This window comes from Salvelinus fontinalis, chromosome 2 (assembly GCF_029448725.1).
Source record: "Salvelinus fontinalis isolate EN_2023a chromosome 2, ASM2944872v1, whole genome shotgun sequence".
Lineage (NCBI taxonomy): Eukaryota > Metazoa > Chordata > Actinopteri > Salmoniformes > Salmonidae > Salvelinus > Salvelinus fontinalis.
The window spans coordinates 31,916,456-31,943,190 of NC_074666.1; the positions used below are offsets into that span (position 1 = coordinate 31,916,456).

The 26,735-nt window shown below is 42.5% G+C and overlaps 2 protein-coding genes across 4 annotated transcripts; both read left to right on the forward strand.

Annotated features, from left to right (window-relative positions):
- Positions 1 to 2,711: 2,711 nt before the first annotated feature.
- Positions 2,712 to 8,501, forward strand: LOC129816784 (E3 ubiquitin-protein ligase RNF167-like). Its single transcript, XM_055871676.1, has 10 exons — positions 2,712 to 2,820; positions 3,943 to 4,102; positions 4,257 to 4,337; positions 4,425 to 4,568; positions 4,719 to 4,806; positions 5,027 to 5,117; positions 5,551 to 5,656; positions 6,299 to 6,392; positions 6,614 to 6,694; positions 6,793 to 8,501. Exons 2-10 carry the CDS (start codon positions 4,004 to 4,006, stop codon positions 7,218 to 7,220), a joined length of 1,212 nt encoding a protein of 403 aa, XP_055727651.1. The 5' UTR covers positions 2,712 to 2,820; positions 3,943 to 4,003; the 3' UTR covers positions 7,221 to 8,501.
- Positions 8,502 to 14,758: 6,257 nt separating this feature from the next.
- On the forward strand, positions 14,759 to 26,729 carry LOC129816793 (serrate RNA effector molecule homolog). Of its 3 annotated transcripts, none has more exons than XM_055871697.1 (20): positions 14,759 to 14,866; positions 16,466 to 16,607; positions 16,743 to 16,887; positions 16,964 to 17,110; positions 19,960 to 20,160; positions 21,700 to 21,869; positions 22,058 to 22,242; positions 22,360 to 22,500; positions 22,736 to 22,931; positions 23,035 to 23,195; positions 23,375 to 23,436; positions 23,575 to 23,653; positions 23,792 to 23,986; positions 24,073 to 24,243; positions 24,409 to 24,562; positions 24,654 to 24,847; positions 25,001 to 25,157; positions 25,399 to 25,485; positions 26,220 to 26,333; positions 26,474 to 26,729. In XM_055871697.1, exons 1-19 carry the CDS (start codon positions 14,774 to 14,776, stop codon positions 26,324 to 26,326), a joined length of 2,787 nt encoding a protein of 928 aa, XP_055727672.1. In that variant the 5' UTR covers positions 14,759 to 14,773; the 3' UTR covers positions 26,327 to 26,333; positions 26,474 to 26,729. The 3 variants fall into 3 exon arrangements, with proteins under 3 accessions (XP_055727672.1, XP_055727664.1, XP_055727681.1); XM_055871689.1 differs by having other exon boundaries at positions 26,220 to 26,322; XM_055871706.1 differs by having other exon boundaries at positions 14,777 to 14,866; positions 16,483 to 16,607; positions 26,220 to 26,322.
- The last annotated feature ends 6 nt before the right edge of the window (positions 26,730 to 26,735 follow it).

The window sequence follows — 26,735 nt, forward strand, 5'->3', positions numbered from 1 at the left end:
GCGGCCCGTCGCTGGAGGCTCCGGACTGGAGACCGTCGCTGCAGGCTCCGTGCCATGGATCATCACTACAGGCTCCGGGCCATGGATCATCACTGGAGGCTTCGTGCCCTGGATTTTCACTGCAAGCTTTGTGCCATGGATCATCACTGGAGGCTTCGTGCCATGGATTATCACTGGAGGCTCCGGCCCATGGCTTCGTACGTGGAGACGGAACAGGTCTCACCGGACTGAGGAGACGTACTGGAAGCCTGGTACGTGGAGCTGCCACAACGCGTCCTGGCTGGATACCCATTTTAGCTCAGTGAGTGTGGAGAGCTGGCACAGGACGCACTAGGCTATGAAGGCGCACTGGAGGCATAGTGCGTAGAGCCGGCGCAGGATATACTGGGCCGTGGAGGCGCACTGGAGGTCTGTAGCTGAGAGCTGGCATAACGAGTCCTGGCTGAATACCCCCTGTAGTATGGCAAGTGCGGGGAGCTGGAACAGGCCACACTGGGTTATGCTGGCGAACTGGGGATACAGTGCGTAAAGCTGGCGCAGGATATCCTGGGCCGAAGAGACGCACCGGAGACCAGGAGCGCTGAGCCGGCACAATCCATCCTGGCTGAATGCCCACTCTAGCACGGCAACTGCGGGGAGCTAGCACAGTGCGCATCGGGCTGTGAATGCGCACTGGAGACACAGTGCGTGTCACCGCATAATGCGGTGCCTGACCGGTCACTCGCTCCCCACAGTAAGCATGGGGAGTCGGCTCAGGTATAAACCCTGACTCCGCCAATCTCCCCGTGTGCCCCCCCCCCCAAAAAAAAGATTTGGGAGCTGCCTCTCGGGCTTCCGTCGATGACTTAACTCCTCATATCGTCGTCGTTCCTCTCTCGCTGCCTCCATCTGCTCCATTGGACGGTGATACTCCCCAGCCCGCGTCCAGGGTCCTTCTCCATCCAGGATCTCCTCCCATGTCCAGTCCTCCTGGCCACGCTGCTTTGTCCGTCTTTGGTGGGACCTTCTGTAACATCCGTTGTCGGAATGAGAAAGGAGTGGACCAAAGCGCAGCGTGGAAAGTGTTCATGATATTTATTTTCAAAAACACTGAAACAAAATAACCAAAGTGAAAACGAAAGCGCACAGTTCTGTAAGGCAAATAAACTATACAGAAAACAAGATCCCACAAAACCCAAACGGAAAATGACAACTTATATATGATCCCCAATCAGAGACAACGATAGACAGCTGCCTCTGATTGGGAACCACACTCGGCCAAAACAAAGAAATAGAAAACATAGAATGTCCCACCCGAGTCACACCCTGACCTAACCAAACATAGAGAATAATAAGGATCTCTCAGGTCAGGGCGTGACACTCGATGGTGCAGCTGTAGAACTTTTTAAGGATCTGGGGACCCATGCCAAATCTTTCAGTCTCCTGAGCGGGAAAAGTTGTTGTCGTGCCCTCTTCACAACTGTCTTGGTATGTTTGGACCATGATAGTTTGTTGGTGATGTGGGCACCAAGGTACTTGAAACTCTCGACCCACTCCACTACAGCCCAGTTGATGTTAATGAGAGCCTGTTCGGCCTGCCTTTTCCTGTCGTCCCTTGATCAGCTCTTTTGCCTGGAAGCGACTGACCCTCTTGTACCTTTTAGTTCAGCGTTTCCCAAACTCGGTCATCGGTACCACAAGCAGTGCATGTTTAGTTGTTTTGTCCTAACACAACACAGCTAATTCCAATTATAAAAGCTTGATGATTAGTTGATTATTTGAATCAGCTGTGTAGCGCTAGGGCAAAAACAAAAAGGAGCACCACTTGGAGTCCCGAGGACCAAGTTTATGAAACCTTGCTTTAGTTTAAGCTGCTGTAGAAAAACAGTTAGTTCTGCGTTGTCTACAGAAATGCAGTAATGGGTACTGGGTGACTGTTGAGTGCCATAAATTGTCTGTCCAATATCTAGTTCCGTAATGCCTGTAAATCTAAGTTGCTCCTAACGGGGGCTGCTTTCCCGATTGTAGATGTAGCATGCACCTTAATTGGGGAGAATGGGCTTGTGGTAATGACTGGAGCGGAATTTCGTGAAATGGTCTCCCCTCAGCAACCTCTTGTGATGCACGTCCCCAAATCTTGCTGGCAGTTTTCTGTTTTGGGAACTGGTGACAGTGTTTCCTAGCCTCAGTGCAGTGGGCAGCTGGGAGAAGGTGCTCTTATTCTCCATGGACTTTACAGTGTCCCAGAACTTTTTTGAGTTTGTGCTACAGAATGCAAATTTCTGTTTGAAAAGCTAGCCTTTGCTTTCCTAACTGCCTGTGTATATTGGTTCCTAACTTCCCTGAAAAGTTGCATGCCAGTCCCAGCATGCCAGTATGCCAGTCCCCCTGCTGTCCGTCAATCAATGGAATACCTGGAATGTTTCAGTGCCAGGCGTATTTGTGGTTGGTGGACAGCGACTCAAGAATTGTTGTGGACATTCGCTCATTTATGGTTTATTCTCAGTCATTATAATACATGTGTATTTTTAGTTTAAGTGTATTTCTTTAAACATAGCCTACACAATACATTTCAACATACACAGTATCTGTGTAAATTTTAAAATACATGTTGGCATAAATAAAATGTAAAATTCTGTGAAAAACTTGTACTGCAATTTAGTGCAATTTTTGTTGTTGTTGATATTCCCAACATGTAGTATGTCTTTGCTGGGGACTCTTATTTTGAAAAAATAAAATCCGCGATCGTATCCTGCTGCTAGGAGAACGGTAATAACTTTACCGTCGTGGCTAAGAACTGTTCTTCGCGGTGAAGAATTGGACAAAACAAGACACTGACTGGTATAAGGATCACACCACTTTTCCCCAGATAGCTAGCTAGATAGATATGTTTACATTTCCATAATTGAGACTGTTCTGGTTATCAGTATTGAGGAGCAGCCTGACATAAAATACTGTAACTTTCAGATCGCTAGCTACAATCTTAGAACATTAGCTAACGTTAGTTATCCGTGCCGTGGTAAATCAAATTCGTCTTTGTTGTTATTAGCAGCACACCTAATGTTACCTAGCTAACGTCAGATTGTTCAGCCAAACTAGCTAGCTAACTGAGTTATTAAGGAAAATAATAGTTTTGTCCACCGGACCGAGTGTGTTATTTTTGTCCCCAAGCATTGATTCCAAATTGTTTAACGTGTTTTAGCTGTGTGTTAATTTAACGTTAGCTAGCTACGTATAAACTAACGTTAGTTAGCTACTGTAGTTATTACTGACGAGTAACGTTAGCTAGCTACTGTATTTGTGTTTTGTATACAGGCACCACCATATCTAAACGTTGATCATAGAAACTATTAACGTAATACTGTGAATTTTCTTACGTTTATTTGGACTGGTATTGGAATAATTTATTATAATGCAATTAATCCCTTACGAAAAAAGATTGCAGTTAGAGTGCAGTATAATTAAGCAATACGGCCTGAGGGGGTGTGGTATATGGCTAATATACCACGGCTAAGAGCTGTTCTTAGCCACGACGTAACGCGGAGTGCCTGGACACAGCCCTTAGCCGTGTTATATATGCCATATATCACAAACCCATGAGGTGCCTTATTGCTTTTATAAACTGGTTACTAACGTAATTAGAGCAGTAAAAGTGAATGTTTTGTCATACCCATGGTATACTGTCTGATATACTATGGCTGTCGGCCAATCAGCATTCAGGGCTCGAACCATCCAGTTTATAACTGCAGTTAGAGTGCAGTACAACTGCTGCAAAATAACAACTGCTCCAAAATAACATTTTTTTTACTGCAGTAATTTTGCAGTATAACAGCAGTACACTGCAATTACTGCATTCAAAATACCACAGTTGACTGCAGTTACTGCACATTTACTGCAGTTTCAAAAGTACAATATTTTTTTGTAAGGGATTACTATAATCGAGGGATTATTTTCACTCCTCAGGCTGAACTTCCCTGCTACCTTGCCGTACTCATCCCATTCTCCAGACAGACAGTGGGGCAGGATGCTGGGTCTGTGGTGCATGAGTGCCCAACTGGGCCTTCTCACTCTGGTGCTGTGCTGCACACTGGCTCCCTTACCTGCACATGCATACATCTATGCTGTGAGTCCTCATAATTGTAGAACTGTATGATCAAGTTTGTTGTGGATTTACAAGTGATCTTAGATGTTTGCCATTGCATTTGTCATAAAAAATGCAGTTTACAGTCCCTGTGCGCTGGCATTGATTTTAAAACTTGTGTCTCTCTGTCTGGTAGCATTACAGCAATATGACTAACATGTTGTTTGAGGACCTGTCTGCCTTGTTTGGATCATCACTACCCAAAGAGGGACTTATGGTGAGAGGAGGGGAGGGGATAACATGCCCTTTCATCCAATGGATAAATTGGCTAAAATACCTCATTTTCTTTCTCTTTGTCTTTAAGGGTGTGTTAGTAGAGTCCCATCCACTCAACGGCTGCACTCCGATAAAACCTCCACCACCACGGCCCACATCTAGTGATTTCAACACTACCACTACTAAGTACATAGTCCTCATCCAACGCTATGACTGCAATTTTGATATCAAGGTTAGTGTGTGTCGCTATGCTGTTGGGTTGCTTAGGACATATGGTGTTATTCAATTTGAATTCAACCTATTTATTGCAACATATTCAGTGTAAAACCGTGGTAAATGTACAATTATTATAGTGTGAATTATGATTTTGTATTTAATGCAGGTACTGCATGCACAGCAAGCGGGATTCAGTGCAGCCATCGTTCACAACATGTACTCAGAGACTCTACTCAACATGAACTACAGCAATGGTGAGGATCCTGAAATCGTCTTCAACTTCCCTAAGCTGCCTGTTTCCATTTCTTACAGAATCAATTCCGTTAGTTTACTTCCCCTTAACCAGGTTGACTGATTTGTGTTCTCACTTCTCAAAAACCCAAGTAGTCTTTAACCAGTATGATCCTCCCAGGAAGTAAATACTTTGGTAATGCTGAGTGGCAGTGTTCCCTTTTTGTTTGTTTGTGTGTGTAGAAACCATTGCAGAGGAGATTGAGATCCCCTCAGTATTCACCAGCTACTACGCCTCCCAAATTCTCAGGACCTTCATCATTCCTGAACAAGGGTGATTTCCATTGATGTTCTATTATTTTTGTCAAGTGCAACTTCCATGACAACCTGTTCATTAGTGACATCACAGAGGTTCTTTCTAGCGCTATTCACAATGTTAGATGGGGGTACGACTTAACAATCTGCTGATGAGTTATTGTTGCTAATGTAACCATTCAACATGGGTTTGTATTGGCTTTTTGGTAATGGTCTTGCACCGTAATGAAGATGGGACCTTTATTGATTAGAGTTGCACCGAAATTCTGTCATATTCTTCACAACATCTTTGCACTCATCATGATGTCAGCCCCGCTGAGTGTCGGGTCCTATGTGGACGTCATCACCATGTTAGAGATGGTATTGTCTGGCAGTGTTGTCCCTCTTAGTCATAGTCGCTTTTCTGAAAAATGCCCCCATACAAAGCTGATGGTGCTGTATTTGGTATGCAGGGCCTATGTGATCCTCAAGCCGGAATTTGCCTTTCCACTCTCGTATTATCTCATCCCCTTCACCGGAGTGGTGGGCATGATCGTCCTTGTGACGGTTGTCTTCCTGGTAAGTGCCATTGGGGAACAGCCTCATTTTGTAATGAATGTGGAATTCATTTCACAATTGAATAGTTATTGGTTTCATTGCTACTTCGTAAATCATTTCCACCCCAGATATTAAAAGCCTTATGACTGTCATCCTTAGGTGTTGGTGTGGTCACTGGCTATGTCTGAAATCTGTCTTGCCTACTACTTACTAAAACAGCATGCTGTGTACTAATCGTACTACAAACTATTTGGAATGTATTGTTTAGTTAAATCAAAATCAGTAAGCAACACATATCAACATACTAGGCTCATCAATACTGAGAGTGCTTCATCTAGTGTGCAATTACATTTATTCCCACCATTTGTTCATTTTGGTACAGGGTGTGACTAACTGATAATGTTGTCAAACATACGTGGCTCTTGAAAAGAATGCTTTTTGTCAATAGGGTGCAGCGAATTCTACTAGATGAAAAGCCAGGATGTTGAAAAGCCAAAATGTGTAATGACATCCTGGCTTTTAAAGCATACTCATTTTTATTTTACATTTCACATACTATAAAGCTTTATTTTAGCATCCCCAGATTGCCTGCTGTTTAGAACTTAAGTATGGGTATCTGGACACAGCCTCTGTCTCTTCATTCCCTGTCTTGTCTTGGTTTAGATTGTGCGCTGTGTGCAGTACAGGAAAAGGATGAGGAAAAATAGGCTGACCAGGGAACAACTAAAGAGGATCCCCATTCACAAGTTTACTAAAGGTAACTAGGGGGAGTGTCCCACCACATATTAAAATGAGAATCAGTCACCAGTATAACTGGTCAAACACATTCTGGAACAGCAGTACTCTATTTCTTCGCTAGAATGTTGAGAAACCCGAATAACAAAAATACCAATCTGATTGTCTGCTCCTGTTAGCATTACATTACAGTTAGCATTACAATGCATTTACACATACATGTGAATCTTATTATTTTTCTAGGTGATGAATATGATGTTTGTGCTATTTGTCTGGATGAGTATGAAGAGGGAGACAAACTGCGAGTTTTGCCTTGCTCACACGGTAATTATAATGTTTGTCCCTGTTTAACTCGCATATGTTTATCTCACAGTTCCAAGGTCATGGTTGCAGTAACTGTTTTTTTTCTGTCATCTCTTCAGCGTACCACAGCAAGTGTGTGGACCCCTGGCTTACAGGGACTAAGAAAACTTGCCCCGTGTGCAAACAACGTGTAACCCGGCCCAATCCGGAGTACTCTGAGTCCGAGTCTGAGAATGAGAGAGCACGTGGTGGAGACGAAGAGGGGGGGGAGGGCGAAGCTGACACCGAGCGCACCCCTCTCCTCCGCCCCTCCAACCCAGGCTTCCCCTCTGGCAATCCAGGGGCCTATTCTGCCACTATCACCACAGTAACCACAGCGCAGTGCCTAGCCTCTCCCACTCACTGCGACTCGCCCATCCTGGAGTATAAGGGCTACTACTCCCCTCAGGAGGTGTCAGACTCTGATACTGAGGAGGGAGGGGTAGACTCCCACCCCTCAGAGGATGACACTGCCCAGCTCATTGGTAGGGGCACAGTGGGTGTCTGAGAGCCTGGAGGTAGATGAGATGAAATTACTTTCTGCCAGCTGAAAAGGGTCAGTCTTGTCCCCCAGTGTGGTTTTATCACACGAAAAAGATTAACTGGTTTATGGAGCTTTGGCTATGAAGTTGTCTCAGTCATAGACTTTCTAGAACACTATTGTCACTCAATGTTGCTAGCTCTAAGATGGTAATATAAAGCCAAGATTCTGCTAGATTTTAGCAGTCCTTTTTAAACCTGTCTTAAACATGAGGCACACATTAAGTACAGTGAATCAGTTAAACATTTTGCTTTAAGTCTTAAGCCAGTGCACTCTAACCCCCCACCCCCCTCCTAAACTTTATATTTTCACAAAATTATGTGACTGCCAGGTAGTCTCAAACTTAAAAGGTAATTTCTATATTTTTCAACTTCATATTCTTAATCTCAAGCACCACCCCAACATCAACATATGTGAAAATAGTGCGTTTCTATGTTTTGTAGTAAAAAAAAAAAAAATCAATGACATCATCGGTGTTTATTGTGTGATTTTAACCAATTATGAGTAAGCATTGCCTACTAATTGTCTACTAATTGGTTGATGATGTCATTGGAAACGCTTATCTTCCTATATCTTTTTTACTACAAAACATAGAAACGTGCCATTTTCACATACTGCATGTTGATGTTGGGGTGGTGCCGGAGATTATAAATATAACGTTGAAACATTTCGACATTTCTCTTTAACTAGGTATTTGGTTGAAGAAATCCTGTCAATGCACTACTTGACAATTGACATACCCTAAATTATTATTTTCAATTAACATACCAGGAGATAACCCACCTGAGATGACTGTGTAAAATCAACGTAGCATGATTTTTTTTGGTAGTGATTGAATAGAGACACAACTCATTCACCAGAAAGGAAACTACAGTGCTGCTGTCTCACAAATAACATATCTTCCCCATGCTAGTAGTATACTGTAACCTGTATGCATCTCTGTAACTGGTTTCTTTAATGATATTGTCGGTAAGTGGGAGTATAATTTACTCTATGGTGAGTTTCATTCACTGTATTCTGGAGTTTTTTTTCTCTCTGATGGATCTGTTGGACAGTTCATTTGCCCTGGACCAGTAATCATGGCATGTCAAAGGAGAATATATATATTGTAAACTTCACTGTGATACGTTTTTATTGTCCAGCATCGTTTCTTTTAACTACTTTTACTCATTTTAAAAGGTCTGAATTTGTGCAGTGTAATTTTATTTCAACTTCTTCTATAAAAAAAAGCTTAATGATGTTGTAATATTTTTTGGGTTTTCTCTCTGTTTATTTTTGGTACAGCTGGTCCTGTGAAAAAAAAAAATATATATATATATATATATGTGTGTGTGTATATATATATATATATATATATATATATATATGTGTACCAGTCAAAAGTTTGGACACCTACTCATTCAAGGGTTTTTCTTTATTTTTACTTTTTTCTACATTGTAGAATAGTGGTGCAGACATAAACTATGAAATAACACATATGGAATCATGTAGTAACCAAGTGTTAAACAAATCTAAATATATTTGAGATTCTTCAAAGTTGCTACCCTTTGCCTTGATGATAGCTTTGAAACACTCTTGACAGTATCTCAACCAGCTTCACCTGGAATGCTTGTCCAACAGTCTTGAAGAAGTTCCCATATATGCTGAGCACTTGTTGGATACTTTTCCTTCACTCTCCTGTCCAACTCATCCCAAACAATCTCAATTGGGTTGAGGTCGGTTGATTGTGGAGGCCAGGTCATCTGATGCAGCATTCCATCACTCTCCTTGGTCAAATAGCCCTTACACAGTCTTGAGGTGTGTTGGGTCAATGTCCTGTTGAAAAACGAATGATAGTCCCAGTAAGAGCAAAACAGATGGAATGGTGTATCGCTGCAGAAGGCTGAGGTAGCCATGCTGGTTAAGTGTGCCTTGAATTCTAAAGAAATCATTGACAATGTCACCAGCAAAGCACCATCACACCACCTCCTCCATGCTTCACGGTGGGAACCACACATCTGTTCACCTACTCTGCGTCTCACAAAGACACGGCGATTAGAATCAAAAATCTCAAATTTGGACTCATCAGACAAAAGGACAGATTTCCACCGGACTAATGTCCTTTACTCTTGTTTCTTGGCCCAAGCAAGTCTCTTATTTTTATTGGTGTCCTTTAGTTGTTTCTTTGCAGCAATTTTATCATGAAGGCCTGATTCATGCAGTCTCCTATGAACAGTTGATGTTGAGATGTGTCTTTTGCTTGAACTCTGAAGCATTTATTTGGGCTGCACTTTCTGAGGCTGGTAACTAATGAACTAATTCTCTGCAGCAGAGGTAACTCTGGGTCTTGCATTCCTGTGGCGGTCCTCATGAGAGCCAGTTTCATTATAGCGCTTGATGGGTTTTGCGACTGCTCTTGAAGAAACTTGAAAAGTTCTTGAAATTTTCCGTATTGACTGACATTCATTCATGTCTTAAATTAATTATGGTCTGTCATTTCTCTTTGCTTATTTGAGCTGTTCTTGCCAAAATATGGACTTGGTCTTTTACCAAATATGGCTATATTCTGTATACCCAGCCTCACCTTGTCACAACAGAACTGACTGGCTCAAACGCATTAAGAAGGAAAGAAATTCTACAAATTAACTTTTAAGAAGGCACACCTGTTAATTAAAATGCATTCTAGGTGACTACCTCATGAAGCTGGTTGAGAGAAAGCCAAGAGTGCAAAGCTGTCATCAAGGTAAATATAAAATATATTTTGATTTGTTTAACACTTTTTTGGTTACTACATGATTCCATATGTGTTATTTCATAGTTTTGATGTCTTCACTACTATTCTACAATGTAGAAAATTGTAAAAAATAAAGAAAAACCCTTGAATGAGTAGGTGTTCTAAAACTTTGGACCGGTAGTGTGTGTGTGTGTATATATATATATATATATATATATATATATATATATATATATATACTAATATATATATATATATACTACTATATATATGTATATACCACTATATACAGTGTATATATATGTATGTATGTATGTCGTTACACTTATATGTATATATAATATGGTCTCTTTAAAATAGATTCCTTCTGCTTTCTGAAGAAGTTGAACAAACTCAGGAATAGGAACACATTCACTCCTTATGGAATTGACATATCAGAATTCTTGGTAAAACTCTCCTTACATCATCCTTTGTCTACCTGTAGAAGTATAGATTATTGTTCGGAGGATAGTGCGTATCTTAAGGGACTATTACCATGCATTGTATATAAAATTATAGGATCATATGCACATGCATCAAACTACACTCCCTGAAAGGAGCAGGAGAAGAGGGATACCAGTACTTAAAGTAGTTTACATATTTACGGGTTGTCTCCATCACAGCTATGAATCTATTGCTTTCTGTATGCCATTTATTGATTGTCTCTATACATTGCCTTCCTAGGAATACCAGAATACGCAACTATTTGTTGACAAAAATTACATTGTGAACTGTCCTCCCATATGACATGATGTATATATTTGAAATCACTTGTGTTGGATGAAGGTATTTTGTCAAAATGTACTTTTAAGCACATAATCATAACAATATTCACAGTAGTAATCATGGCTAAAAGCTTCTGTGGTGCTCATGCCAAGTATATGGACCAAGTTTGAAGTTATATTTAACTGTATGTCTTCTTCATTAATTTATTATGCCATTGTTGGTTAATCTTTGACTTCTGCTTTTCCATAACCACCTTCTTCACTTTGCTGAACATTTCTGGTGTCTTGTGACATTTGAAGTTGGTGCCATAAAACTAAATTTACACACACAATCTGTTTTAGGTCTTGAGTTTTTATCAGCAAAGAATCAACTGCCTATCGACATTACAGTTAGAAAACCATAGATACCCCTCTCCCTCCAGCAAACTACCATGAGTAGCAGGAAGGGTGTATTGACTGTCTGAGTTGGAAAGTGAAGAGTAACGGTCATATGATTCACAATGGTCTTTGAAATCAGAATAATAGTAGAAAAGTTCATTACCAACTAACTGCAGAACTAGTGACTCATACTGTACCATAAGCATGAATTTGCAGGTATTACCCACTAGTTTACCAGCCCTGCAGTTCCATTTCAGCCATGAATGGTTATGGGCAATGGATTGAAACAGTCACAATGCCTGAGTCGTTCATATACGGTGTCAAAAACTCATTAATTAATTTATAAGCATATGCCTCAGAGTACAGTCATTAGGCTAATTAACATCAGTGGTGGGAAAAGTACTCAATTATCATACTTGAGTAAAAGTTAAGATACCTTAATAGAAAATGACTCAAGTGAAAGTCACCCAGTAAAATACTACTTGAGTTAAAGTCTAAAAGTATTTGGTTTTAAATATACTTAAGTATCAAAGGTAAATGGAATTGCTATAATGTACTTAATTAAGTATAGAAAGTAAAAGTATAAACCATTTCAAATTCCTTATATTACACAAACCAGACGGAACAATTGTCTTTTTTTTATTGACGGATAGCCAGGGGCACACTGCAACAATTTAAGAATGTGTTTAGTGAGTCCGCCAGATCAGAGGCAGTAGGGATGACCAGGGATGTTCTCTTGATAAGTGTGTGAATTGGACCCTTTTCCTGTCAAAATGTAATGAGTACTTTTGGGTGTCAGGGAAAATGAACGGAGTAAATAATGTACTATTTTCTTTAGCAATGTAGTGAAGTAAAAGTTGGCAAAAATATAAAACAGTGACGTACAGTACAGATACCACAAAAAACGACTTAAGTAGTACTTTAAACCACTGATTAACATGGAGCATGGCTCAACAAGTCTGGCTACAATGTTCTCCCTGACTGTTTTTTTTCAATAAGGCTCCCCCCACACACTTTATTTTTTTTTACTTTGCATTTATAAAATACATTCAGTTAGTAAAAAAGGCGAAACACATCAGTTGTGTACTTGCCCTTTGCATTCGGAAAGTATGATATGGACAGTGTATACGGAAAGTATTCAGACCCCTTGACTTTTTCCACATTTTGTTACACCCTTATTCTGAAATGGATTCAATAGTTTTTTTTCTTCATCAATCTACACACAATACCATATAATGACAAAGCAAAAACAGGTTTTTAAAAATGTTTGCAAATGTACTTTGCTCCGTTCATCTTTCACTTGATCCTGACTAGTCTCCCAGTCCCTGAAAAACGTCCACAAAGCATGATGCTGCCACCACCATGCTTTACCGTAGAGATGGTGCCAGGTTTTCTCCAGACGTGATGCTTGGCATTCAGGCTAAAGAGTTAAATCTTGGTTTCATCAGACCAGAGAATCTTGTTTCTCATTGTATGAGAGTCTTTAGGTGCCTTTTGGCAAACTCGAAGCGGGCTGTCATGTGGCTTTTACTGAGGAATGGCTTCCGTCTGGCCACTCTACCTTATGTGGAGTGCTGCAGAGATGGTTGTCCTTCTGGAAGGTTCTCCCCTCTCCACAGAGGAACTCTGGTGCTCTGACAGAGTGACTATTGGGTTCTTGGTCACCTCCCTGACCAAGGCCCTTCTCCTCCGATTGCTCAGTTTAGCCGGGCAGCCAGCTCTAGCAAGAGTCTGGGTGGTTCCAAACTTCTTGCATTTAAGAATGATGGAGGCCCCTGTGTTCTTGGGGACCTTCAATGCTGCAGACATTTATTTGGTACCCTTCCCCAGGTCTGTGCTTCGACACAATCCTGTCTCGGAGCTCTACGGACAATTCCTTCGACCTCATGGCTTGGTTTTTGCTCTGACATGCACTGTCAACTGTGGGACCTTATATAGACAGGCGTGTGCCTTTCCAAATCATGTCCAATCAATTGAATTTACCACAGGTGGACTCCAATCCACCTGTGTATGGGCTAGTGGTAGTTGCGGAATGAGTATCAAACATGATTTCTATGTGTTTGATTCCATTCCATTTGCGCCGTTCCAGCCATTATTTTGAGCCGTCTTCCCTTCAACAGTCTCCACTGATGTGAGTAGTAGATCTGTGCCAGCATAGAGGGATAGGCCAACGAGTGGTATTTGCTTCAGTAAGGTTGGCTTCTTGGCATTCATAGCAATGGTTATCAACTGTACCACAGAAATGGAATGTAAATCACAGAAAGTAGAGAAGTTTTTGGGCATACGGGATTTGACTTCAGAAGAGTTACAGGGTGTGTTGAGTGGGGGTCCTCCCAGGCCTTTGGATGGTGCAAGAGCAGACATGGTCAAAGTAGTGGAATTTGTTAGTGGGTGTTTAATGAGTGTATGGTTTGTTGGAAGGGTTTTATTTTTTGTATTATTATTATTGCTTTTAAATGTTTTCCTTTTTCCTTTTCCCATTTAGTATCACAAATTATAATGGATTTATATTATAATCCAGTTGGAGGCGGTAATGTAACATATTGGATGCCAACCGTTGTTAAACTCAAAAGAAGAAACAGCTGCTTCACAAGGAGATGGGACTGCATTGAAGGGAGTTTAGTCCAATGGTAGCTATCCATGTGAATCCACAATAGCTACTCCCACCTCCAGTAGTAGATCTAGAAGATAGGGAGGGTGTTGATCCATCTGATTGGTTTAAGAGACGTCTGGATACTGTGTATCAGAATTTTGTGGCCATATACACAGATGGTTCAAAAGATCCAAGAACAGGACGTACTGGGTCAGCATTTGTAGTGCAGGAATGTGGGGTGAGAGTCAGGATACATATTACAGATCATCTGGCTGTATATACGGCGGAGATGATGGCCATACTGTTGGCATTGCAGTGGGTGGAGGAAGTTAAGCCAGAAAGAGTAGTTATTTGCTCTGATTCATGTGCAGTACTAAGGAGTCTCCAGTCCTTTATATCACGTAGCAGGCAAGACCTGCTTTATGAGGCGCTACAAACCCATGGCAGGAGTAAACAAATGGGTATACAGATAATATTTACATGGGTCCCAGCTCATGTGGGAGTGGAGGGGAACGAGGCAGTTGATGTACTGGCTAAACAAGCAGTAGTGGGGATGTTGATGTGGTAGTTTCAATGAGCAAGGCAGAGGCAAAAAGCATGATATGGACAGTGATGGTGGAGAACTGGCAGGAGCAGTGGAATAGAGATACTAAGGGCAGGCATGTATTTCAAGTACAGAGGAAAGTTGGGGAGAGGAGAGCAGCAGGAAGGAACAGAAGAGAGGAGGCTATATTTACAAGATTAATGGTGGGACACAGCCAGTTTAATAAGACCTTACATGTGATAGGAAAGCATCCAAGAGGAAAATGTGAGTATTGCCAGGAAACAGAGACAGTGGAGCATGTATTGATATTGATACAGTGTGGACATTATTGGAGGGAAAGAGAGAGGATGAGATCTATTATGAGGGAGAAGGGGATACAGGAAATTAATTTAAAGAGTATATTGAATGAACGTCATTAGATATATTCTCAAATATTTTGTTATCTTTTTTTAATAGCAACGGAGCCGGAAGGTGGGATTTAGTTTCTCCCTGCCTCTGCCCCACACTCCAGTACAGTAAGTGGCGGTAATGCACCATAACGTTGGATGCCAACCGCCGATAAATCCCACCGAAGAAGTAGAAGCTGTTTCGCCATTCACCTCAGGAAGAGAGACCCCACAGGTTTGCTAAAACAACGTGATTTTTAAAAATAGTTAATGTACCTCTATAAAGTTTAATATCATGCTGTCAAGGGATGTAGTTATACTAACGTTCATGTTACGTATAGGAAGTAACAGCATATTACGCTTTGTAGCACGTGAAATATAACGGTATTCGGCCTGGGCCTAGTAAAAGCACCAACCTTGCTTTGTTTGCGTCTGCCGCTTTTAGTACTATAGTAACGGCTAACGGTAGTTGGCTAGCTATCTTAGCTACAGCGTTGGGTAAGGTAGCTAACGTTAGCTTACTACTCTGAAAATGTAAACTAAGATACTAGTAAATAATTGTAAGTACCTAATTAAGCTACAACTGGCTACCATTGAAAAATAAGTATAATACCTAGCTAATTTCACTAAATCTACTTTGAAACTCCTATTAAAGCTAACTAACGCGGCTCAAACACTAATGTTAGCTAGAAACATAAACAGCTAGGTAGCTACACCATACTAAAGGGGGTTAGTATCTTTGTACCTACTTGAAATGTCATGCAAGATGTTGGTTAGCTACTATAATTTGTCATGTGATTCCTAGTAGCAGCACTAGCAGAGATCAATCAGCAGGCAAATGCTTTGCGACACATTAAAGGACAAAGTCATGTAGATGTTCATTTCAAATCAAATGTATTTATATAGTCCATATTACATCAGCTGATATCTCAAAGTGCTGTACAGAAACCCAGCCTAAAACCCCAAACAGCAAGCAATGCAGGTGTAGAAGCATGGTGGCCAGGAAAAACTCCCTAGAAAGGCCAAAACCTAGGAAGAAACCTAGAAAGGAACCAGGCTATGAGGGGTGGCCAGTCCTCTTCTGGCTGTGCCAGGTGGAGATTGTAACAGAACATGGCCAAGATGTTCAAATGTTCATAAATGACCAGCATGGACAAATAATAATAATCACAGTAGTTGTCGAGGGTGCAGCAAGTCAGCACCTCAGGAGTAAATGTCAGTTGGCTTTTCATAGCCGATCATTAAGAGTATCTCTACCGCGCCTGCTGTCTCTAGAGAGTTGAAAACAGCAGGTCTGGGACAGGTAGCACGTCCGGTGAACAGGTCAGGGTTCCATAGCCGCAGGCAGTACAGTTGAAACTGGAGCAGCAGCACGTACAGGTGGACTGGGGACAGCAAGGAGTCATCATGCCAGGTAGTCCTGAGGCATGGTCCTAGGGCTCAGGTCCTCCGAGAGAGAAAGAAAGAGAGAATTAGAGAGAGAATACTTAAATTCACACAGGACACTGGATAAGACAGGAGAAGTACTCCAGATATAACAAACTGACCCTAGCCCCCCGACACATAAACTACTGCAGCATAAATACTGGAGGCTGAGACAGGAGGGCTCAGGAGACACTGTGGCCCCATCCGATGATACCCCCGGACAGGGCCAAACAGGAAGGATATAACCCCAACCACTTTGCCAAAGCACAGCACCCACACCACACACCACATTTGATGATATTAACGTTACTAGTTAAGGGCGGCCCAGTGTAACTTGATATATTTAATTTGCTTGGTACCTACAAAGCTAACTACCATTTACCATTTGAACGTTTATGCTAATTTGTAGACTGACTTAAAATTTAGGGAGATGGCAGACAGTGATGATGAATATGATCGCAGAAGGAGAGACAAGTTCCGTCGTGAGAGGAGCGACAACTATGACCGCTCCCGAGAGAGAGAGGACAGGCGTAGGGATGACTGGAATGACAGGTGAGAAAGAGGGAATAGACAGTGTATTCCTTCACCCCCAACATGGGAAGTGACTCTATTCGAAATGAGAGAACATTTCCAATCCATTTCATGCATGGTATTTCACATGTATCTTTTTGCTTTTTCTGTTTACTGGCGCCCATCTGCCAGGGAGTGGGACAGGGGCAGGGAGCGTCGTAGCCGGGGGGAGTATCGGGACTACGAGAGGGGTCGAAGGGAGAGGTTCTCCCCACCCAGGCACGACATGAGTCCCCAACAAAAACGCATGAGGAGAGACTGGTGAGAATCAAATGGATCTACATCACTGTCTTCAAATCTAAAATGTTTGATCTAATCCTCCCTCTGTTTTGATCAGGGATGACCATGGCGGAGATCCCTACCATGGGGGGTATGACTTGGGCTATGGTGGTGGCGGAGGCCCCAGCTACGCTCCTCCACAGCCCTGGGGCCACCCTGACCTGCACCTCATGCAGCCTCACCATGGCATCCCCATCCAGGCAAGGTGAGGAGAGTAGACTGGGCACAACCAACCTGTTCATGCAGAGATGCCGTTTAGTCGTATGTGGAAAGCAGATAACCATCAAATGGCACCATGTCCCTGACTGGTGCTGTGATTGTTCCAGTGTTAATTTTGTCAACCACAACTGACAAAAAATATTTGTCTCTTGCCTATTTTTCCTGACGAAACTATGATAATGAGACAAGATGCCCTGTAAAATAAAATAAATATATATATATATATTATAACTATTACTTTTCATTTTAGTCGATGAAAATGTGACAAGAAGAGAATTTCATATGAGATTAATGGAAACTTAATTTGACATGAATCTCCTTTTCTGTTTGGTCCAATCCTAAACATGTATACATGCAGATTATTTAATTCAAACCTCTCATTGGCAGAATTTATATCTTTCAGTTGTGCAGTCTGATTGGGCTGGTCTGCCTGGCTCTCAAATCAGAGTTTATTTTTTGCATTTGCAGATGTTATTGCAGTTGCAGTGAAATGCTTGTGTTTCTAGCTCCAGCGGTGCAGTAATACCGAGCAATACATTTACAACAACAAAATAAAACACACATAATCCAGAAAAATTAAGAAATGTCAGAAGGAGCAACGTCAGAGACCGGAATATAAATGTATACATATAATGTACACTGAACAAATATGTAAATGCAACAATTTCAAGTATTTTACTGAGTGACAGTTCATATAAAGAAATCAGTCAATTGTAATAAATCAATTAGGCCCTAATCTATGGATTTCACGACTTGGAATACAGACATGCATCTGTTGGTCAAAGATTCCTTAAAAAAGGTAGGGTTGTGGATCAAAAAAAGTATCTGGTGTGACCACTTTTTGTCTCATGCAGCGCCACACATAGCCTTCACGTAGAGTTGATCCGGCTGTTGATTGTGGAATGTTGTCCCACTCCTCTTCATTGGCTGTGCGAAGTTGCTGGATATTGGCGGGAACTGGAACACGCTTTCGATCCAAAGAATCACATACATGCTCAGTGGGTGACATGTCTTGTAAGTATGCAGGACATGGAAGAACTGGGACATGTTCAGCTTCCAGAAATTATGTACAGATCCTTGCAACATGGGACCGTGCATCATCAATCTGAAACGAGGTGGTGGTGGCGGATGAATGGCACAACAATGGGCCTTCAGGATCCCATCACGGTATCTCTGTCCATTCAAATTGCCATTGATAAAATCCAATTGTGTTCGTTGTCCGTAGCTTATGCTTGCCCATACCATAACCCCACCGTCACCATGGGGCACTGTTCACAACGTCTACCATCTGCCCAGTACAGTTGAAACTGGGATTTATCTTTGAAAAGTACACTTCTCCAGTGTGCCAATGGCCATCAAAGGTGGCTTACAACGCCTAATTTCAGTCAGGTCAAGATCCTGGTGAGGACTATGAGAACGCAGATGAGCTTCCCTGAGACGGTTTCTGACAGTTTGTGCAGAAATTCTGCGGTTGTGCAAACCCACAGTTTCGTCAGCTGTCCGGGTGGCTGGTCTGATGATCCCGCAGGATGTGGAGGTCCTGGGCTGGCGTGGTTGCGCGTAGTCTGCGCTTGTGAGGCCGGTTGGATATACTGCCAAATTCTCTACTGACGTTGAAGGCGGAGTATGGTAAAGAAATTAACATTCAATTCTCTGCCAACAGTTCTGGTGGACAGTCTTGCAGTCACCATGTGAATTGCAGTCTCCCTCTCAACTTGAGACCTAATCTGTGGCATTGTGACACAACTGCACATTTTAGAGTGGCCTTCTATTGTCCCCAACACAAGGACCGCCTTTGTAATACTCATGTTGTTTAGCTTCTTGATATGCCACACCTGTCGGGTGGATGGATTATCTTGGCAAAGGAGAAATGCTCACTAACAGGGATGTAAACAAATTTGTGGCAAAAAAAATGAAAGCTTTTTGTGCGTATGGGGACATTTCTGGGATCTTTTATTTCAGCTCATGAAACATGGGACCAACACTTTACATGTTGCGTTTTATATTGTTGTGTGTATGAAGACAGCATATGACTAGAAAAGGTGTGTACAGCAGTAGTTATCTAGGATGAGCCATGACTAGAATATAGTATTCTCCCACACAGCTCCCTGGTGGTCACATCAGTCACTCCTCGATCTTTTGAACTGATGCGAAGCCAGGACACTTGATTTGTAACTAAGGTCAACTAGAAACCATGTTTACTCTCTCTTACTTCCATGTAGACTATCTTTGTTCTAAGATCATATCAGAAGTTCTATTTTCCCCATGTGCGCTGTTATTCATTCCTCTGCGTTACTGCTCCCGCGCTGCGGCCTGCAAATGCAAATTGAATATTAGGAGTATAGTAATACTTCTGCGTTTTTTGTAAAGCTGAAACTCCTTTTCAAGGAAACTACTGTTATTTACCCCCTTGAGGGTTATGATGGGGAGAAAATCTGAGCTGTATATTGTTTAACCTGGAGCCAAGGCTTTATAACCTATATGGTTAATTATGGTTGGCATTGGTTACAATCTGGCACCATCTCAATGTTTTCAGCTAAGGAATATGCGGGGATTGTATAGGCCTAGTTGGACAAGGCTATCTGAATGTGAACATGATGGAAGTTAGAGGTAGCCTATATATATATTCATTATTTAATATTGTGACCTGAAATGTCTGGCTAAAACTAGACTTAACGAAGGAAGATATGACTAAGACTAAAAGGTATTTTAAGACTAAATCAAAAATTGCAGGCAAAACTAACACTGGACTGTTCCACCAAATAGATTATCTTGCCCTTAGGTCAATGTTATTTCACTCTTTTTTTTTTTTTTACCCTGTCCTATGTTTTCTAGGCTAGGTAACATCCATGATATGGACCTGGGCCCACCTGGGCCCACCTTCATTCAAGTGATGAAGAGCTTTAAGGAGTTCCTGCTGTCCCTGGATGACTCTGTGGATGAGACTGAGGCAGTTAAGCGTTATAATGAGTACAAGATAGACTTCCGACGGCAGCAGATGCAGGACTTCTTCCTTGCTCACAAAGATGAAGAGTGGTACGTTTATCAGAGCCTTTGCTGAACTATTAGTATTAATAATCAGTGTGGTGTGAATTAGACTGGCTACACTGACGACCTCTATTTACAGAAATTGTCTCTGTCAAATAGATCTGATAGTTGAGATTGGAGCCTTTTGTTAATGGCTTGGTAAAGACAGTGTACTTTGTGGAAGATGTTAGACCTTTATTTGACCGGGTGCGATATCAAGACGTGTGAGAGTTGAGTGTAGTTGAAAAATGGTATGGACAAATTGGTGTATCTAAAGCATCCTGCACATACATCATCATTTTCAAAATCACTTTGATCTGTTATTGATAGTGTTAAGAAAACCTAGTTTTTGGGGTAGGCTTATTATGCATACCATGCCACTTTTAGATAAGAATGGTGGGTTATTGCAATGGTTGGGCACCATCATTCATGGTCAGTAAATAGCTTAGCTAATAAACAGGATATAAAGATTTAGCTCTGAAGTGAATCTGATTGGATTGTCAGTTGTCGCAGTTGTAAATAGAATACGATTGTCTCTGGTGCTTATCACCATTTTTTTCACCGGTGTGTCCAGGGATCATACAATGTCAATGCTCTTTTTTTTTGTTTTCTTAACTTAACCAAACCTTCTTCCCTCCCACTCCTCCCCCGTCCTTCACAACAAGGTTTTTGAAGACGAGACACTGGAACTCCTCACAGGAATCGTTGTTAGACAGCTAGGGCTTGCACTGCGCACAATGCAGTTGCTCTTAGATGTACAGTACCAGGGATCCTAGCTAGACAGGCAAATAAACCACTTTGCGCGCATGGAAATATTTTTATTTTCTTTAGTATGTGATGCTTTTTTCACCCATTTTTTTGTTTTTGTATTTGGATCAAAGCGAATCCCGAAAATGAAATTGTGTGCACACAAACACAGTAGGGGGGTGAAGTGGAGCGCATTTTTACAGAAGAGACCCCTCTCAGTATATATGTGTGTTGTTATACTGGGAGAAGAAAAGGTAAATTTAGTCCACACCATGGCAAATTTGCCCTTCTGAACTGTAAAATTCTGAACTGTTATGTTCTTTCTTTTTTTGTGTCCTTTCTGCCTTATTTTTGGTGAGTTAACCTAAAGCGTCCTGATATGTTTCACAAACAGCTATACCCACACACAAACATAACACCATGCAAACTTTGTGAAACATCTACAGTAGCACCTCAAACCCCAGAGAGCACCTAGCATTTTCAGGGCCAGTTTCTTCATATGGCAGTCACTTGATTAGGCCTAGCTAGTAGCATTTAATTGATGGACATGCTGTTTTCCTCCCTAATAAAACATTGCACGATTCAGGAAGGTTCAGAAAAACCAGGTGTCCTTAGTATTTATTTATGTAATGTTTGATTTACTGTTTGGGTATAGAACTGAAGTAGATAGGGCCCAGTTCAGTGCTGTAGGCCAGTTTATTTGGCCTGGCCATGCATACAAGTGCTTTCTTTAACATTCCTCCACTCCATCCCTGCCCGTCTCTCTCCTGTGCCTTTTTGGGGACATTGTTGTAAACGCAGGTTCCGATCCAAGTACCACCCGGATGAGGCGGGCCGGCGGAAGGCGGAGTCCCACAGTGCCCTGCAGAACCGGCTGAATGTCTACATGTTCCTAATGGAGAAAGGCTGGTTCGACACGGTCTCCCTGGACATAGAGAAGGCACAGGCTATCATGAAGGTCTTGGATGCAGGTAGAGTCGTGGGAGGGCTGAGGGAGGTGTCTCTAATGGCTTCATTCATCTCTCTGTAGGAGAGTATTTTGCTGTTAACCTTCGTTTTAATTAGTGTCAGGAGGAGTGAAGTGTTTGTATTTGTTGGTGAATATTAGTAACCTCAACATATTCTATATCCTAACCCAGTCCTTTCCTCTGTCCTTTAGCTGTGATAAAGATGGAGGGAGGGACAGATTATGACCTGCGCATCCTGGAGCTTCCGTCTGAGGAGGAAGAGGAAAGAGGGAGAGCTGACAGGGCGGCAGCTGGTGGTCCGGGAACTGAGCCCCCCAAAAAAGAGGAGCCTAAGGATGTGGACAATGACGGCAAACCCCCAGCTGACAAAGAGAAGGTATGCTGTCTCTTGTCGTAACCACTTTTTCTTTGCCCTGGCCTGCTTTACTCTTGCCCTTCAGAACAGGAATCCCTCTTGTCAGCTGGTCATTGATGTAAGCGAACTCTGCCACAGGGGGAGAATGATGCCTGCAGCATGGAGAAAGGTGCAAACGGTGGTGGTGAGGCAGCAGAAGGAGGGAGTGAGGGAGAAGAGAAAGAGGAGGAAGGAGAAAAAGAGATGAAAAGCAAAGAGGTTGTGCCTGAACCTAAGAAGGTTAGTGTCTAGCACCCATGTGTCTTATTCGCTCTTTCTGTCTTTAGAATGAATGTGGTGTGCTTAAAGGGGCTGAATCCTAACTTGAGATCTGTGTGAACATTTGTGAAGTCTTGTATTGATGACAATGAGAAATTTGTACAGCAGTTACACACAGATCTTAAGTTAGGATTTGGGCTTATTGACATAAATCTATTGACCCTTACCGCAACCTATTTTCCTTCCCGTGTGTTAGCTGAGTAAGAAGAGGAAGAGGAAGCACAGTGGAGACAGTGAAGATGATGCCAGTGCCTCTGAGAGTGACTCAGACTCGGACTCCAACTCCCATCATTCCTCTGATAAACCTGCCGAGAGGGAGGAGGGTGAGGAAAAGGAGGATGAGGGTGAGGAAGGGGAGGACAAGGATGAAGAGGAGGAAGAAGAGTGTGAAGGTGAGCGATGACAGGACCGAGGTGGGGTCACTTAAAAATATATTTGAATATTAAAATGTTTTAAGTCTCGTAATGCCTTCTCTGCACCCCACAAATTGTATAGCTGACAGAAAAAAAATCAAAGACGAGAAACCAAAGGAAAGGGAGAAGGAAGAGAAGAAACCCAAGGAGGACCAGCCCCCGAGACCCCGGCCTCTCCACAGGACCTGCTCTCTATTCATGAGGAGCATCGCCCCCACCATCTCCAAGGCAGAGATCATAGCTGTAAATTCATTCAATCTGACTGTACAATCATACTGAACACTTGAATGGACTGTCAGAATTACTCGGAATTCCTGTATGAAAAGTTACATTGATGCAAAGGACTCCGATACAGCTGTACCCACACACACAATGACCTTAGGCATCCTAGAGGAAGAACTAACCTATTGTTTCTGCCTCAGCTGTGTCGGAGATATCCTGGGTTCATGCGAGTGTGTTTGTCTGATCCCCAACCAGAGCGCAGGTTAGTTCCACTTCCATCTGACCATACCCACAGCCTGACCCCCTCTGCTGCTAATGGACTATAGTGGACTGTTAAAAATGGAACTTCTGTCATTCACCTCATGTTTGTATACCTTTAACCACCTCCATCCAATGTCAGGTTCTTCCGTCGCTGCTGGGTGACGTTTGAACGTAGTGTCAACATCAAGGAGACCTGCTGGAACCTCCAGAACATCAGAGTGAGTTTAACAACCTCTAATCAAGTCTACAAAATTAGGTAGTTCTGGAACCCGGTGATGAGCAAGATATTGCACTCGAGTCACACAGCTGCTTAGTGATTGGTCTGACCCTGTATGTCCCCTCTCTGCTGCATGTAGCTGCGTGACTGTGAGCTGGCTCCGGGGGTCAACAGAGACCTGGCCCGGAGGGTCCGCAACATCAATGGTATCACTCAGCACAAACAGGTGCTACGAAACGACATCAAGCTTTCAGCCAAACTCATCCACTCCCTGGACCACAGAGGCAGGCTGTGGAGCCACAAGTCCCGTGGAGAGGCAGTGTCTGCTGTGGAGGTACACACACACACAGAAAGCAATTGGGTGTCTTTGCAATACATATGAGTTTCTTGTATGTTTAATATTGTATTATGTGGTATCAGGTGGCGGCTCAGAACCCCATCCTGAAGAACATCACTGACTACCTGATAGAGGAGGTGAGCGCTGAGGAGGAGGAGCTTCTGGGCAGTGTGGGTGGAGCTGATGCAGAGGAGGGCACCAAGGAGGGCTACCCAGCCGAGATCACTGTGGAAAGGGACGACAAGCTGGTCAAGGTCCGTCCATCTGTCTTGGCTCACACTGATACACAGCCGCTTTACACGCTCTTTGTAGGCAGTGAACTGTGTGGGTTTTGTCTGACGCTAAAGTACATGTAGTCAAATTAAGAAGGGAAAAGTAAATTATCTAGTGGTGACTTGATTTCCTTAATCTCTTCCCAGGTGTTGGACCGTCTTCTCTTGTACCTGCGTGTTGTCCATTCCATCGACTACTACAACAACTGCGAGTACCCCAGCGAGGATGAGATGCCCAACCGTTGTGGCATGATCCATGTGCGGGGGCCCATCCCTCCCAATCGCATCGCACACGGGGAAGGTGAGTACCACACTACTGTATATTCAACTCTGGCTGGGCATCATACACTGACACATTATTGACTGACTGTCTCCCCCTGTCATGCACCCAGTGTTGGAGTGGCAGAAGACATTTGAGGAGAGGCTGAGCCCCCTGTTCAGTGTGAAGGAGAAGCTATCGGAGGAGGAGGCAGGAAAAATGGGCCGGAAGGACCCGGAGCAGGAGGTGGAGAAGTTTGTGTTGGCCAACACCCAGGAGCTGGGCAAGGACAAGTGGCTCTGCCCCCTCAGTGGCAAGAAGTTCAAGGTGCATCTGTAGTTGTGTGTCTGTGTTAGGGTGGAAGTAAAATGGTAAATATTGCATACCCAAAGAGCATTGAGCATGTACTGGTCTTTATCGCCTTGCCAAGGTGTGATGCAGATTAAAATGTGAATGAATTTGGTCCTTCTGCCTGGCCAGGGCTCAGAGTTTGTGCGCAAGCACATCCTGAACAAACACGGGGACAAGATTGAGGAGGTGAAAAGGGAGGTGGTGTTTTTCAACAACTTTCTCATGGATGCCAAGCGACCTTCCCTCCCAGAGATGAAGCCCCCTCCTCCGCTCGGCCCAGGACAAGGTGAGGGACACGTTGCACATACAAATAGAATCAGTAGACCTGACACGATTCCCTGTTCTCTCTGACAATCATATCTGTTCTACACCATCCAGTTTTATTTTAACGTTCTGTAACATTACATCTTCCTGAACAGGCCCCTAATGCTTCTAGAATAGTTTAGGTGTAGGTGATGCTGTATCATTGAATCCCTTTTGTCTATATTATTATTCCACTGACTTTGTCTCTCTCCATCTTTCTGTAGTTCTCTCTCAAGGCATGCCCTTCCCTCCCCAAGGCCTCATGGGCTTCGGGCCCGGTCAGCCTCGTCCTCCTGTCATGGGTTACGGAGGTGAGCCTCTACCTCCCCACCTGTTATATTACCAATCACATTGATTCATTAAGTCCCTTTTACACAATGGTGGAAAAAGTACCCAATTGTCATACTAGAGTAAAAGTATAGATACCTTTTAATAGAAAGTTACTCAAGTAAAAGTGGAGGTCACCCAGTAAAATACTACTTGAGTAAAAGTCTAAAAGTATTAGGTTTTAAACATAAGTATCAAAAGTAAAAGTATAAATCATTTCATATTCTTTATATTAAGCAAAGCAGACAGCACAATTTTCTTGTTTTTAAAATTTACGGATAGCCAGGGGCACACTCACACACACTGACATAATTTATGAAAGATACTTTTGTGTTTAGTAAGTCTGCCAGATCAGAGGCAGTAGGGATGACCAGGGATGTTCTCATGATAAGTGCTTGATTTGGACCATTTTCCTGTCCTGCTAAGGATTCAAAATATAACGACTACTTTTGGGTGTCAAGGAAAATCCTTGGAATAAAAAGTCATTATATTTCTTTAGGAATGTAGTGAAGGAAAAGTTGCCCGAAATATAAATAGTAAAGTACACACCCCAAAAAACTACTTTAGTACCTTAAAGTATTTTTACTTAAATATCTTACACCACTGTTTTTACATTGAACAAAATGTCAGGACAAGTGCTAAAGACAGTTTACAACTATGTAATTAATTTGGTTGCAGCTCTCAGGTGTTCTGACATGACACTACCTTTCTCTTCAAGGTGGACCTCCTTACCCACCAAACCAGTACGGAGGCGGCCGGGGTAACTATGACAACTTTCGTGGACAGGCTGGTGGCTACCCTGGTAAACCCCGCAACAACAGGTGAGACCTTGGTCAGTTATAGACAAACATACCACCACTAGCTTCTCCTTTTCTGCTAATGACTTATTTGCATTTAGAAACCTCTGTAAATTTTTCTCTGTCCATTTCTATACTGTTCCTCTCCGCTCTGCATCCTGGCTGTTTCCTTCAGAATGTCCCGGGGAGATCCACGCAACATCATTGAATACCGTGACCTCGATGCACCTGATGACATCGACTTCTTCTAGACTATTCATTTTATTATTTATTTTGTTTTTAATCATTGTGTAATTTCCCTGTCTCATCCCCTTATGTAAATTAATGATTCATAAGCATTTATTTTTTATGTCTGCAGAGCAAAGGCTCGGTGCAATTGGAACACACTTGAATTGTAAGAAATGTTCTCAATAAAAACTAATTTGACATTAGCACAA